At 41.4% G+C, this 13,070-nt stretch overlaps 1 protein-coding gene across 3 annotated transcripts in view; it reads right to left on the bottom strand.

Moving 5' to 3' along the window:
* The window catches only part of LOC308406821 (metabotropic glutamate receptor 7-like), a 76,323-nt gene that overhangs the window by 43,943 nt on the left and 19,310 nt on the right, over window positions 1-13,070 (bottom strand). For all 3 annotated transcript variants that reach the window (XM_080898057.1, XM_080898055.1, XM_080898056.1), the window contains one exon: window positions 1,831-2,047. In XM_080898057.1, coding sequence (XP_080754183.1) covers window positions 1,831-2,047 — 217 coding nt within the window. The remainder of the gene's footprint in view (window positions 1-1,830; window positions 2,048-13,070) is intronic.

Raw genomic sequence — 13,070 nt, forward strand, 5'->3', positions numbered from 1 at the left:
GTATGAATACAAAATAGTGCAAAGCGACTGGAGCTCAGTTGCAACAGTGTGACTGAACAACAATGGCTTATAATTCCATAGCCCTTATGTAGCTGTTAGAGAGTCATAATAATATCACAGTGTTTACTGCTCTTTGCATAAGAATATAGGAGACATCAGTAGGAAATGAGAAAACTAGTGGGAAGAAGCTGTGTTTATCTCAGGATACTGTTTAGGATAAATCAGGTCTTTTCCCTATTTGTTCCTATTCAGGCTACTTTCTCTCTCTTACTTCTGCCTCTGCCCCGTCTATCTGTCGATGCATATTACTCAGGCACAAACAGCTTCTTAAAGTTTTAATGAGTGATCACACTGGACATGAATGCACACAGATAAAATATTCATGCATGCTGGACTTCTGATCGGTGCCTGTGGGACATCATTAGCTTCGCTCATTTTAGAGGTTTCTGCGCATTAGTCTATTAGAAGAAGAGACAGAGATCACTCCCTTCAAAATTACAGGAAATGGACTGGGATCTATAGAGGTGAGAAGCAGCAAAGTACTTCTGTGGCATGGCTGTGTCCTATCATGGATGAAGGGTAATTTTTCCCAGACCTGGGTGACATCCATCTTCTTTGCACAAAGGAGAAAAAGGCAGAGAAGCTACAAAAAGCCCAGCTGTTGTTACCTCTTGTGCATTAAGATCTTTCTGCAATCATTCAGTATGTTTGTTTGAATACACAGGGCATTGAAAATGTGGAGTAATGTACCCTTGTCCTAATTTCACACACAAACTGCAGTAGCAACTGCAGAAAATCTCTGCAGACCCTGTAAAGCGCAGCACAATAAACTCAATTTTTTGATAAAGCTAGTTGACCCGTTGTACTGTATACCAACTGAGCATCTCCTGGCGACAGTAACGACCGCTGTTTCACACAGACCGCTATGTGCCAACAACAGCAGCAATGTGGAAAAAGCTGGTGAGTCACGCGTGTGCACAATTTTCAGCCCAGTTACAGCCAGAAACCACCTCACCTGTGTGAATGCAAAGCTCTGCTGTAAGATCCTAACCTCTCTGGACACAAGTCTAAACATAATCACCTGTTTACCCAGCAAAAGGATCACAGTGGCTTTAAACAATCAGAACAAAACAAACAAAGCTGTTTCTAATAGGGAACTTTATCGACCATTAATTTTCTTTGTAATTATATGGCTTTTGTGAGAACAGCCTAAAAACGTTCAAGAAGCTCGACTCCATTTACTAAGCAGACTAAATATCTTAAACCTCTCTGCTACATACAGACCAGAGCGATTCGAGCTGACTACTCAGAGAGACCATCTTTGCTCAGACTCGTGCAATCTCACTTCCAGTGGTAAAAAACAAACAACAAAAAAAGAAAAAACCCACAATGGCAGAATATAAAACAAAACTCTCCCAAATGACCAGTTTCCGGACTATTCTCTTTTCTCCTCTTTGGATAAAGTGAACATGTTAGACATGTATTTTCAAACAATACCCTTTCTGCTTCAGCAAAATACTCAATGATTGCATTTAAATAAGAGCAAGATGTGTTCGGGCTTTCCTCATTACTGTGACGCGGCATCTTCTCTACAAGATGTTTCTCTGTCTACATTTCTAGTAACACTCCACAACTGGCTGGGGAGAGAAAGCAGAAGTTGCCAAACAGATCAATAATTCATCCACCCAAAACAGATTTTATAATGAATTGGAAAGGCAAAACTAATCATCTTCTGGGTGGGTGCAAGTGCAAGTGCGTTTTAAAAATTGTAAATACACATTTCAGAAAATAATTAGAACTTAACTTTGTGGACGGGTCACCTTTCTTTACCTGCTTCTTTGGAGAGTTGTGTGAAAGCCTCCACTCCCTTCTCTCCATAGCTGCCCTCCGAGGCGATGGTGGAGACGTAAGTCCAGTTCAGCGCTAGGATAATGTCCACCATGGCCTGGGCCTGGAACGAGTCTGGCGGAACCACCCGAGAGAAAAAGTCATAGCGTCTGTCATCACTCAGCTCCGGGGCCGTTGACGCGTAGCTGATCTGCGGGATCTTAAAGAGAAGAAGTGCGGCTGTTATTGTGGTGCAGCAGCAAAAGGTAGTTTCCGTGGTGACTACTTGGACAAATCACATTTTTTGAATGACTGTGTTTGAAATTGCGCACTATTTATTGTACGGTGCACTACATTTGCTCTCTGTCATTTTATTTAAGTGCTCTCAATTTAGTATTCAAAGTGTGAAATGTATGCGCTATATACCCTCGGCTCGGCGCTCTGAAAAAATAAAAATCCCGCAGTGGAACGCAGTAAGAGTATGTTTTTCTACCATTCTCAGAGACTGATAGAGTGTTTACCCGGGTCAGCCATATTTTGAGGCTAAACTGCCTCGAGATGGTGTGAGAAGACTTTTATGTTTTTGAAAACTAAATACAAAGCAACTTCCAGCAGCAACACTTACTAAGAAAACTGGAGGAGAAACAGCTCTATAAGAAGACAAGCATCTCTAAGGCTTACTACACATCATCTGTTTAAAGCATACTTTGTTTAAATATTACTTTAAGCCAAAGGGGATCTTTATTCTTAGTGTTCTTTAACACTACCCATTCTGTCACAAATGTTTGCAAAGGCAGAGTCTGCCGCTTAAATTTTGTACACCTGCAGCAATGGGACTGAAAATATCTGGTTCCAACGGTTCAAACTTGTCTTTAAATATCTTAAACTGAGCCTTGGGGCAGTACCTGAGTTGTCAGCTTAAGTTAAGTTTTCTGATTGGTTTAACTCTGCAAGCAGAACGTTTAAAGAGTAGGTGGGTGGGACTGCTGGCTTACATACAAGAGTAGAAAAACCTTAAACTGATTGGTTGGGGCAGTCTGAAGTTTTTGGGTCGTTTGATTTACTTGTGCATACACTCAACTCATTGTCTGTAACTTTGGTCATGTTAAATAATACGTTCCACCATTATAACAGCATATCTATGATAGAAAATGAAGGAAAACATAATAGCAAACCTTTAGCTAACACAGTGGCTAATGCAGAAAATGTAAACACTGTTCATCTCCTTTCACTGTGTCATAGCCAGATGTTGATCAATGTTTTTGACAAATTGGGGTGTAAAATAAATGAGCGTTTTACTTTCCTTATATTTCATATTACCTCATCAACTGATCAAGTACATATTCACATTTTGCAATATTTTACAAGGCCTATATTGGGTCTATTACCCAGGCCATATGCAGAGCTGTCACTTTCAACTCTTATAGCATATCAATGAAGACTTATTGCAGAAAATGCCTTTGCAGCACTTTTTATAAAACAGCAGCACAGATTGTACTCTGTAACACTTACCCCTTAATAAGACCTTAATCTGTCTCCATCATCCTTTAGCATAGCCAAATTTAGAACTTAAAGAACTCAATATAACTGTGCTACTGACCTCATCTATGCACATAGAAAGACAAGTTTTATTTCATTTCTAGAGCCTTCTAGACTTTCAATCACATCCTAAGGCCTTTCTCAGTGAAGGAAGTAAGGTAGCATGCACCAAAAAATAAATAAATACAAATAAAAAAGATGACTCAAACACCTGGAGTTTAACATTTTAAAATAAATCCATCAGGTGCTTTTCTTTTCTTTTCCAGTTGTCTAAGGGATCCTTCATTGTGAAAGCCCTGTTTACAAATTCAAGAATGGACTTTAATGTTCACATTATTAAGGTTTTTATGCTGAATGGACAAGAAACATGTTATTTAAAACTTGCAAACGGTGCTTTCATTCTGCCTCATTAAGACTCGAGGTGCCTTCTGCACTCGTGCTACATCCGGTCTTAATGGGTTAAAGAAAGCAACATAATCACACTTAATTATCACCCCAATCTACGCAGCTACTGTGCAATTTAGTGAATGAGCAGATAAATAAGAGTGTCTCAGAAGAACATAAAACTGATTCAGTAAGGTCAAGCTCTTTACAAAGATGCAAGATAGTCATTTTTCCTAATGTTTAGAAAAAGGTTAATAGTCTGCAGGTGTTCTCTGAGTACCCTTTGAGTGGTTCAGATTTTGATGGAAACTCATTCTGTCAGTCCACCACTTTGGTCCAGAATTACCTATTAAAACTAAACAATTTTATGCCATGAAACTTTTCACAAGGCTGCATGGTTCACACATCAAACATTTCAACTGTCCAGTACTTTGATTATAACCAAATACTTTCATTCTGACGGTATTCCTGGAATAGACTTTATGTTAGGGCTGGGCGATATGGCCTAAAATTCATATCGCGATATAATTCGAAGCATGTGCGGTAACGATATATATCGCGGTATATTCTTTTCTTCTGTATAACGTATTTTCCACACTACAAGGCACACTTAAAATCCTTTAATTTTCTCAAAAATCGAGAGTGTACCTTTTGTATGAATTCTGGTTGTGCTTACTGACCTCGAACCGATTTGGGCGTGCAGAAATCTGTTAAAAAATGTTTTAGTACAACTTTGGTAAGCCGCACTGCTTGATGGATTGTCAGAGCATTACGGCTGCCTTAGTGAGGAGCTTTGCGGAGTAATCTGGGTCCAAAACTCCGTCTACTTCCGGTCCCAAAATCAAACGATCACTGAGAGTTAAAAACGGTCTAAATTCTTTAATCTTTAATAAAATCATCAGCGTTGCTGTTTTACCAGGTGTAACAATTAAGTTTAACATCCAGGCATCCATGAAAACAGAAGTTATTAAAGTTAGAAGTTAGAAGGACGTTAGCTCGCTAGTTTCCACCTAAACATGACATACCATGTTCTGACTGAGAGATTTTTGAAACTAATTAAAACGTACAGCTCTGCTACCACTTCCGACATAAATGAAGACAGAAAACTAAACAGCAGTGGCGTTTGCAGGGTTACTGAAGTTGGACTAGCTGGTATATAATGTTGTGCTACGTGATTGCTAGCGAGCTGTAGTGAAGCTGGAGGATGAATGCCAACTTTTTTTCCACTCGATAAAAGTTAACGTGAGGGATTCTGGTGGTTAGGGACAAATGCAATCGTATAGCAGGATGCTATACAAGGGCCAAACTTCAGTCAGGAGAACAACTGATCATTCATCCACAATACAAGATTAGTTATTAATATACTGCAACAACATGGGAATAGAGCAGCTGCGAGAGAATTCAACATTAATGAATCAATGTTACGAAAGTGGAGGAAGCGCAGTTTTTGGCTTTCCCCATATTTCAAAAGTTTCTTTGCTATGACTGTCGGCATAATTTGCAGATGATAATGGTTTTAGCCGCTGCGATGCTTTCGACCAAAACAGGCGCAGCTTGATGACATCATAGCGATAGAGCGGTATAGTCAAAATCTCTATCGTTGGCCAAATTTATATCGTTTCTATTGTATATCGTTTATATCACCCACCCATACTTTATGTGTGTTCAGACAGAAAATTAAGTCACTTTTAAAGTCACTGCAAGGACAAGAGTGTACACGAATTTGTCTGGAAAGGTGCAAATTGATGCCAAGACACATCAGTGTGTAATAATGGAAGTCTGTGCATAACCCAGGGATTTAAATGGAGTGGGAAAGAATGGCAGAATGGGAGAGCAGAAAAAACTTTCACAGACACACGCAGTGCACCCAGTGTTAGCTGTAGCTGTGCATCTGGCTGTTTGGGGTGAATAAACACAAATAATCCAGCTGTTAAATTTGCACAAATGACACGAGGCGACGCTATGCTTTCTGTGTCTGAACACAGTGTTTCTCTTCTCTTCTATTCACATGAGCTGTATTAGCTACTAAAAAATCCAAACTCCTCAGACAACAAAGGGATCTAGTGTTTACCCAGTGTGTTTCGGGATTTGCCACCATAACCACATCTGCTGTCACTTTTAGGTTAAAAATGCCCCCCTCCCCCTCCGCTTCCATTAGACAGGTGGGTGCACAAGCAGGGACATACAGCATGTCCTCTTGAACCCAGTGAAGTAGCCCATTACACAGTCCATTAAAAGCAGTGTGTGAATGGCATTCATTTCTGTTAGCGTGATCAAAAGCAGTCGGACACTGGGGAAACACAAGAATGAGGACACTGCAGCTCGCTGATGAGAATGCTTCAATTCACACAGTGTGAGCTATAGCTCACAACTCACAGAGGGTCAGTTGCACAAAACTGACAAATGGAGGACCAGAGGTGGGGGTTAGACTCAAGGTAGCTCAATATGTTTCAAGCAATAAACAAATAAACACATAAAAAGAAGAAATCAGCCAATGCCAAATTTAAGTCAATGTATGAGCAGGGAATGCTGTTGCATCACAAGTCAGATACTACCAAATCCGCCTAAATTGAGTGTACTGGGTTAAAGATGAAGTACAACAAAGTAATGGAAAAGCAAAAGCAACAGTGATTTGAATTTAAAAAGGCTCTTCTTCCTGAAAGTGAAGCACCTATTTGGAACATTTGATAGGGTTCTATCTATCAGTGCTGCTGTAGTAATACCGTGGAGTAAAAAGGTGTTATAGGTTTGTTGAATCACGTCCTATCTCCGCTCCAGCTGGGACCAAAAGCTTCTTGAACATTTGGCTCTCAGGAGCTTTTCGCTGCAGGGAAACATTTAAGATGGCAATGTCTTTTTACTTTGTCTCAGGCTTGCACCCTGTTGATATAATTTCTCCACTCCCTATGTCACAGGAATTGCAGCGCAAACATTCGCACGTTCAGTCGGTCCTTTTTTAATTAGCACTTTGACCTCCAGGTAACAAAAGTGCAAAACCCTGATTGAGGAAAAGCTTGGTTGCCGAGATTAAACCTGCTGAAAGTATAAACTGATGCTGACAAGATTGTAACACCTTTCAATTTTCCTATCTGGCGGTTATTAATTTAGCTCCCTATATGAAATAAGTGGATTAAATTAAAATCTTAACTTGATTATCTTTCTCAGTAGATTAGAAGAAACCGAGTTTCACGTTTCCACTTTGGTCACAGTTACGTGACCGATTCTCAAATCCGTCAAACAAATAAGCTCTCGTTGCAACAAATTGCAGCAGATTTGAATGTCTTTAGAGACGCTGATAATGCAGACATAATCAGGCAAGGAGAACAGATATTTCATCAACACTTTTGAATTGTTTTTCCGCAAATGACAATCTGGAGTAAAAGATTTGTTTTCCCTCAGTCCTTCCATCTAATTTGCTTTTATCTATATTGCACTTGATACTTTTTGTGAGTCGCATGTTTCAATAAGACATTTGACGCTATTACATGTGAAAGATGACAACATTCATAACGACGTCTTTTACGCTACAGTGCCAACAAGGTGAAGAGATGACACCGATGCCTGAAAGCAGTCTGTGTCGATGACAACTACAATAACCATGAACCGATCATGAGCAACTAAAGTCAGGCCAAGAAAGAATGATTAATGATGCCCCCCTTCAGTATCACAATTACCCAAAGCTGATGTCTGGCACCTGTCATCTGCAGTATAGATCAAGGGAAGGATTGCTGAGGGTAATCGTTGGCTTGCTCTTGAATGTATCTGGGCTGACAGGATCGATGGAGGGAAAACACAGAGGTCTGTTATAGGGGACACTGTTTTATTGATTTACCACCACAAAGTGCCGTAGCCGCCCTGAATAAAAATCTGTTGGTGGAGCTTAACGAAAGTAGAGGGGGAAAAAAGAAGAAAAGGAAGGCAGAGACTGAAGGTGGGAGGTGGGAGGAGGGTGGTAATCTGCTTACTGACATTAAATGAGAATTTCAACCTGGGTGTTTAAGTGGAGAGGTGACTAAGCGAGGTTGTGTAAAGGTTAGGCGCATTCACAGTTAGTGGGAATGCCAGGTGAAGTTAATTAGAGCACCGTGGCCTTTCGCTTGAATTTTCACATACGGCAGCCCACAAGCACCATGGGCAGCTCTAAAGAAAGGTGAGAGACTGTAATGTTTGTGCTTAAACTGTCCTGCTCTGCTAATGTGAAGGTGATAATTCTAATGAGCTGAGAGCAATTCTTGCAGATGCTGCTGGCTGCATGGTCTCTCTCTCGTGCCACAATTTGTGATTATTTGAAGAGAAATATGCAGCATATGGCACAGCACGACTCTCAGGCGGGGTAATGGCAAACATCTATCCCTGAAGATATGAACGGACACATATCCTTCTGTACAAAACAGAGGGCTATAACAGTCCATGGATTCTAAACTAAAAACAAGGGCCATCTTTCAAAGTCAGAATTTCTCTTAAAAAAAAAAACGAGACTCTGACTCCATCACTCAAAAATTAGGCACAGAACACTGGAATATTGTCCAGGCTGGGCTTTCTATCCATTAATCCATGAGCAACTCTCAAAAACACAGCTCCAAATAAACTGTGAGTGACACGGCTGAAATGTTTCCCATGGATGGCTCTAACTGAGGCAAGGGCATCCAGGCAATTCTTGTTGCAGGAATCCCTGTGCCTCTATTTGCTGCATGATTAGCTTCTAAGTATATCTTGACATCAGTCAGCTCCACTCGGCTGTTGGTAACAATTCTCCACAGTGATGGCGGAAATGACAGCGGGTTCTGACAGACTGAACTCTAACCCCATGCTGTCTGAGGCTGAGCGCCAACACACAGATTGTCCACATGACACCAGCGCAATCACATGCAAACTCTGAGCGTGATCCTCCAAACTGGCCAACCAAAAAGCTACACACCCTGGCCGTAATAGAGCAAATAATTGCTGCCAGAAAAAAAAAAAAATCTCACATCACTAGATTTATTTGTAGCTCCGGTGCCTGGCGTTGTAAAACAACGATGGTCGATATTCTATAAACAAAATAATGCAGCACTATAAACAGGCCTGTAAAGATATTGAGCTGTTATCAAGTTTTACAACTTTCCCGCTAAATCAAGTCTCGAAAGCTGTGGTGCATGGCGGGCGGGGTCGGGAGGGGAACACACAGACACGGGTTTGTATTCAGACAGCAGTGCCATTTGTAAGCAGGGCAGAGGTAATGACTGTGTCCATACATGCAACCTCAGGCTGGGCTTTGGTAATCTCTCTTTACCAGAGCGTGGCACTGCCAGCACAGCCGAAGAGGCAGGGAAGGAAGGGTGGGGGGAACTGACAGCTTTCCCTCCCTCTATCTGTCACCCTCTCCCCCTCTTTCTTCCTGCCCATCTGTGTCTCTCATTCTCACTCAAACTCTCCTTTTGTGAAGGCTCTGTCTCATCAATGTGCCCCCATACAACCTGTAACTCTCAGTCTCGCTCCCTTGTTCTCCGCCCCTCGGTGTATTTCAAACCAGCTGAAGGGAGACGAGTGAGTTTCATCTTCCTGTGCCTCTCTTCCTCCCTGTCGGCTGTCCGCATGCAGACACGCCCATACAGATGATCAGCAGACACTTCCTGCCCAGAGAGGTCCTTAGGCTGCCAGTTTCCCCCCAACCCGAGACAATCTGCCTTCAGTCATTTGGTCGAATGCCAGCCAACTTTGCCCTTCGTGGTGTCCTTCGTCCTCCTCTTTCCATATTTTTTCATTTTAACCCTCGCTCCAAAATTCTCCCACATACAATTAATTTGCAAAAGCAAATAGAACTACTGGGATTTTATCTTTACAATTTCTATCAACAATGCATCTGCAAATTTGTCAGTACCAAAGCAAAATCAGAATGTAGAAGGTTCACTGGGAGGTCATTTCATTCACAACAAATGCTGTGCCAACTTAAAGAGATCATTCTTTTCAGTTCAGTTCAGTTCTTTTTTATTTCAAACATATACATTCACCAACGTTTCATAAAATCATTCCATACAGTTACATACATTTTAATGATAATGTTTATAAAACGTCAAGTGTCGACATTAAAGTTGACACATTAAACATTTGTTTGTTTATACATTTAGCAAATATCGACAATTAAAATAGAATTTGTGTATATTTGAAATTGTGTTTCAAAGTCTGATATTCACTCTCCCATTAGCTCTGGTTTTGGTCTCTACCAAATATGCTGCTACGTACCAAAGAAAGCCTCTTTAATGAGTCAGTCACACTAAAGTTAAAATAGGACATTTAAAGCTCATAGTTGCTCAGACTGAGAGGGCAACAACCACAACCTCTGGGTGACCACTTTTCACAAAGCAACTGGTCAAGTCATCTGATGAAAGTGAACCGGACTCCAGACAGTCTCAGTCCAACTCTGACTGACTGCTATCGCACTCAAACAGACTGGCAAAGATAATCGCTGCCTGGAAACCGCTGTCTAATTTATAAACGAGACAGACTGCTAAGACGTTGCGATCAGTCACTTGTGTCTCTTTGCAACAGAGATTTAACTGGTTTGGAACTGATTGCATTCTGACTTTATTCTTATATAAAAGCACGGTTGCCGAGCATTTATGTCATTTTGCAGTTAAATTGCTGTCCTGCTGCGACTGTGCCACTATTTGTGGAAGTATTTATGAATTTCAGATTTATATTTCTGATTTTATGGATGGACTATAAGTATAAGTAGTTAATTTTTGTGTAAACAAAAAATTAAACATAATTTCCCTGGGGATTAATGAAGTATTCTGATTCTGATTTTGATAAATAGATGTCAAAAGATTTGCAACAGACGGGAACAGATTTGCAATTTTTGCCTGTTTTTTGTAGATAATTGCTGTATTATCACAAACATGATGTCATTTCAAACTTGAACCCATTCAATTGCAAACTGATAGCAATTGAATGGGTTTTAAATGAATGGGTTGAATGGAGTCAATAGATTTGCTGACTCCATCTGTTTTTAGCCACTTAGAAGACGGAAACTGACTGCGAGCGGTCACAGACCTGATCCTTGTCTCCAAAGCAACTATTTCGAATGCAGCGAGATCACAAGTGCGTTGCACAATAGAAATCATTTCGACCGTGTCTAATCACTGTTTACGCTAGTGTGACTGCACCGTAGCACTTAAGTGTGCCGCTATCTACTAGTTGCTGCCTGCGTCTGACCTTGAACAGAAAGAGTGAAGTGTGTAATTATAGGTTATTATAATTAAGTACAATTACAATACATAGACTGAATTGAAATTAAATGTGAATACAATTAAAGTTGCACCACGCTAACATGGTGATGGAGCTGTGAAATGAAGCATGAGTAGCACAGGTCCTGTGACTTACATGGCTGAAGCCAGCCATCTTGCAGCCTGCAGTTATTTCCAGTTTACAGTCACAAACCCAACTATTCACATTTACATCCTTCCTAAGTGTGGTGTGTGTCTCAAGTCTTGGATTAAAAGATACTGTAGTTGGCAAAGAAAATTAGGTTTTAACAGCGGTTGGGAGACAGGTTACTTATTTTAATCCCTCCACCACTAATGTCTTTACTCTCATTTTTCTCTCCTCTCCAAGGCCAGCCTCATATTGCTCGTTTTGCCATTTTCCCGGCAGCTTTTCAACAAGGATATTACTTGAACACTATTTAACCAGTCGGGATGTTTATTGTTGCAGCAGCTGGTTTTTTGCCTTGTTCTTCTTGTAGAGAAATCACAACACCCTTTCAGAGTTGCCCACACGTTGAACTAGCCCCGGTGTTACATGACAGAAAGTTAGGCTTTTATAATCCTTTATCTAACACGACCTTCCATCGTCTCCTTCTTTCCGCCCACTTTTCTTTCTCCCAGTCGATTCCCTCACCCTCTGTCTCTCCCGCTCACTCCATGCCAGTCCCCTGGGCAGCTCCCGTGCTCTGTGCCGGGCCTGAGCTCTTGCATGGCTGCCCTGCCAGAGTGTATTTTAAGACAACCAGCATGTTTCTCCATGGGTATAGAGGCTAGGTATGACTCACAAATCAGATATTTGACCAGGAGAGCCACACAGTAGAGTAAAGCTGAGGCGTGGGAGGAAAGTGTGGATAGCTCACAAAGGGAACCTGACCGACCTCCATCTTTCCATCTGGTAAACAGACTGCTATTTCAACTGTATCGGTATTTCAAAGAAATAATAATTTCCCAACACCAAATAGCTGCCTATAAGCCTCATCAGAGAAGAGTGTGTATTGAGCAGAAGCTCAGCATCTATGCAGTGCATCGTAAAGGTGTAGTGTGTTTGTTGCTGCTACAAACACATGTCACAAATAGAGCCTAGTGAGTTCAGGATCCTGCCTTTCATGCTAGCATGACAGTCGAGCTTTTATCCTGTCACTCATGAGAGTTATTTTGTACAGATACAGTATCTCTTCAAGTCATTCCGTAAAGCTTCTTTTGACTTAGGATTCAGACAAAGCAAGGCCCTGCAGAGAACAATGCGGTTCAACAGAACAGCCTTGATCATCGAGGCTGTGCTGTGCGCTTTCTTCAGGTGTGACAGAATAAAACACAGCCTGCAGGTTTATGACTAAGTGTTATCAAATGTATTCCTCTAAATCCACGGGATCTCACATTACAGTTGGCTGTATTGATTTTTCCCAGCTGTAAAGTGCACTGGACGCAGTTTCGTTTTTTTCCTCTGTGTTCTTTATAGCCTGCATGCTGACTACATTTCTTCGGCTGGAAAAATAGGAAATCTCAATAATGCTGAAATCTACATGTCGTTATTCCTCATGTGACACATCTGAATACAAATGTCCATATTTGTGCTTTGGGAATCATGGGTGTGCGACACACGTCGACACCCCTGCTCGGCCTCATTGCTTCGTCCAGTCCTAATATCGCTCTGACATATTTTTCACCAAAGAGCGAGCATAGGTTCATGTTTTTCCCACCTCCACCTGGAGCATGCTGGGTCTGACACATTCATTGTCAGTCGTGCACCTGCAACACTCTGACCTGCATCCCAATGAATCCCTCTGTACTCCCCCCCACCTTCTCTCCCTATGTAGCGCTCTCTTCAGACTCGACAGAGCATCATCACCAGGCCCATTTCTCCCCTAATAGTGCAGACAATGCGGGTGAGCCTCCTCGATCTTATCGTCCCTGTCTGCTCACAAAGAATTTTTTAGCAGGGCCATATAATTACAGACTGATCACAGGCGTGGAAAATATCACAGCTATCCTATTCCTTGTGTTAGTACTTCTGAGCTCTTATTTGATGCCATGCACTTGAGACATATGTACTGGTTTGGAAGGCGCACAGAACAT

This window comes from Rhamphochromis sp. 'chilingali' (assembly GCF_963969265.1).
Source record: "Rhamphochromis sp. 'chilingali' genome assembly, chromosome: 12".
Taxonomy (NCBI): domain Eukaryota; kingdom Metazoa; phylum Chordata; class Actinopteri; order Cichliformes; family Cichlidae; genus Rhamphochromis; species Rhamphochromis sp. 'chilingali'.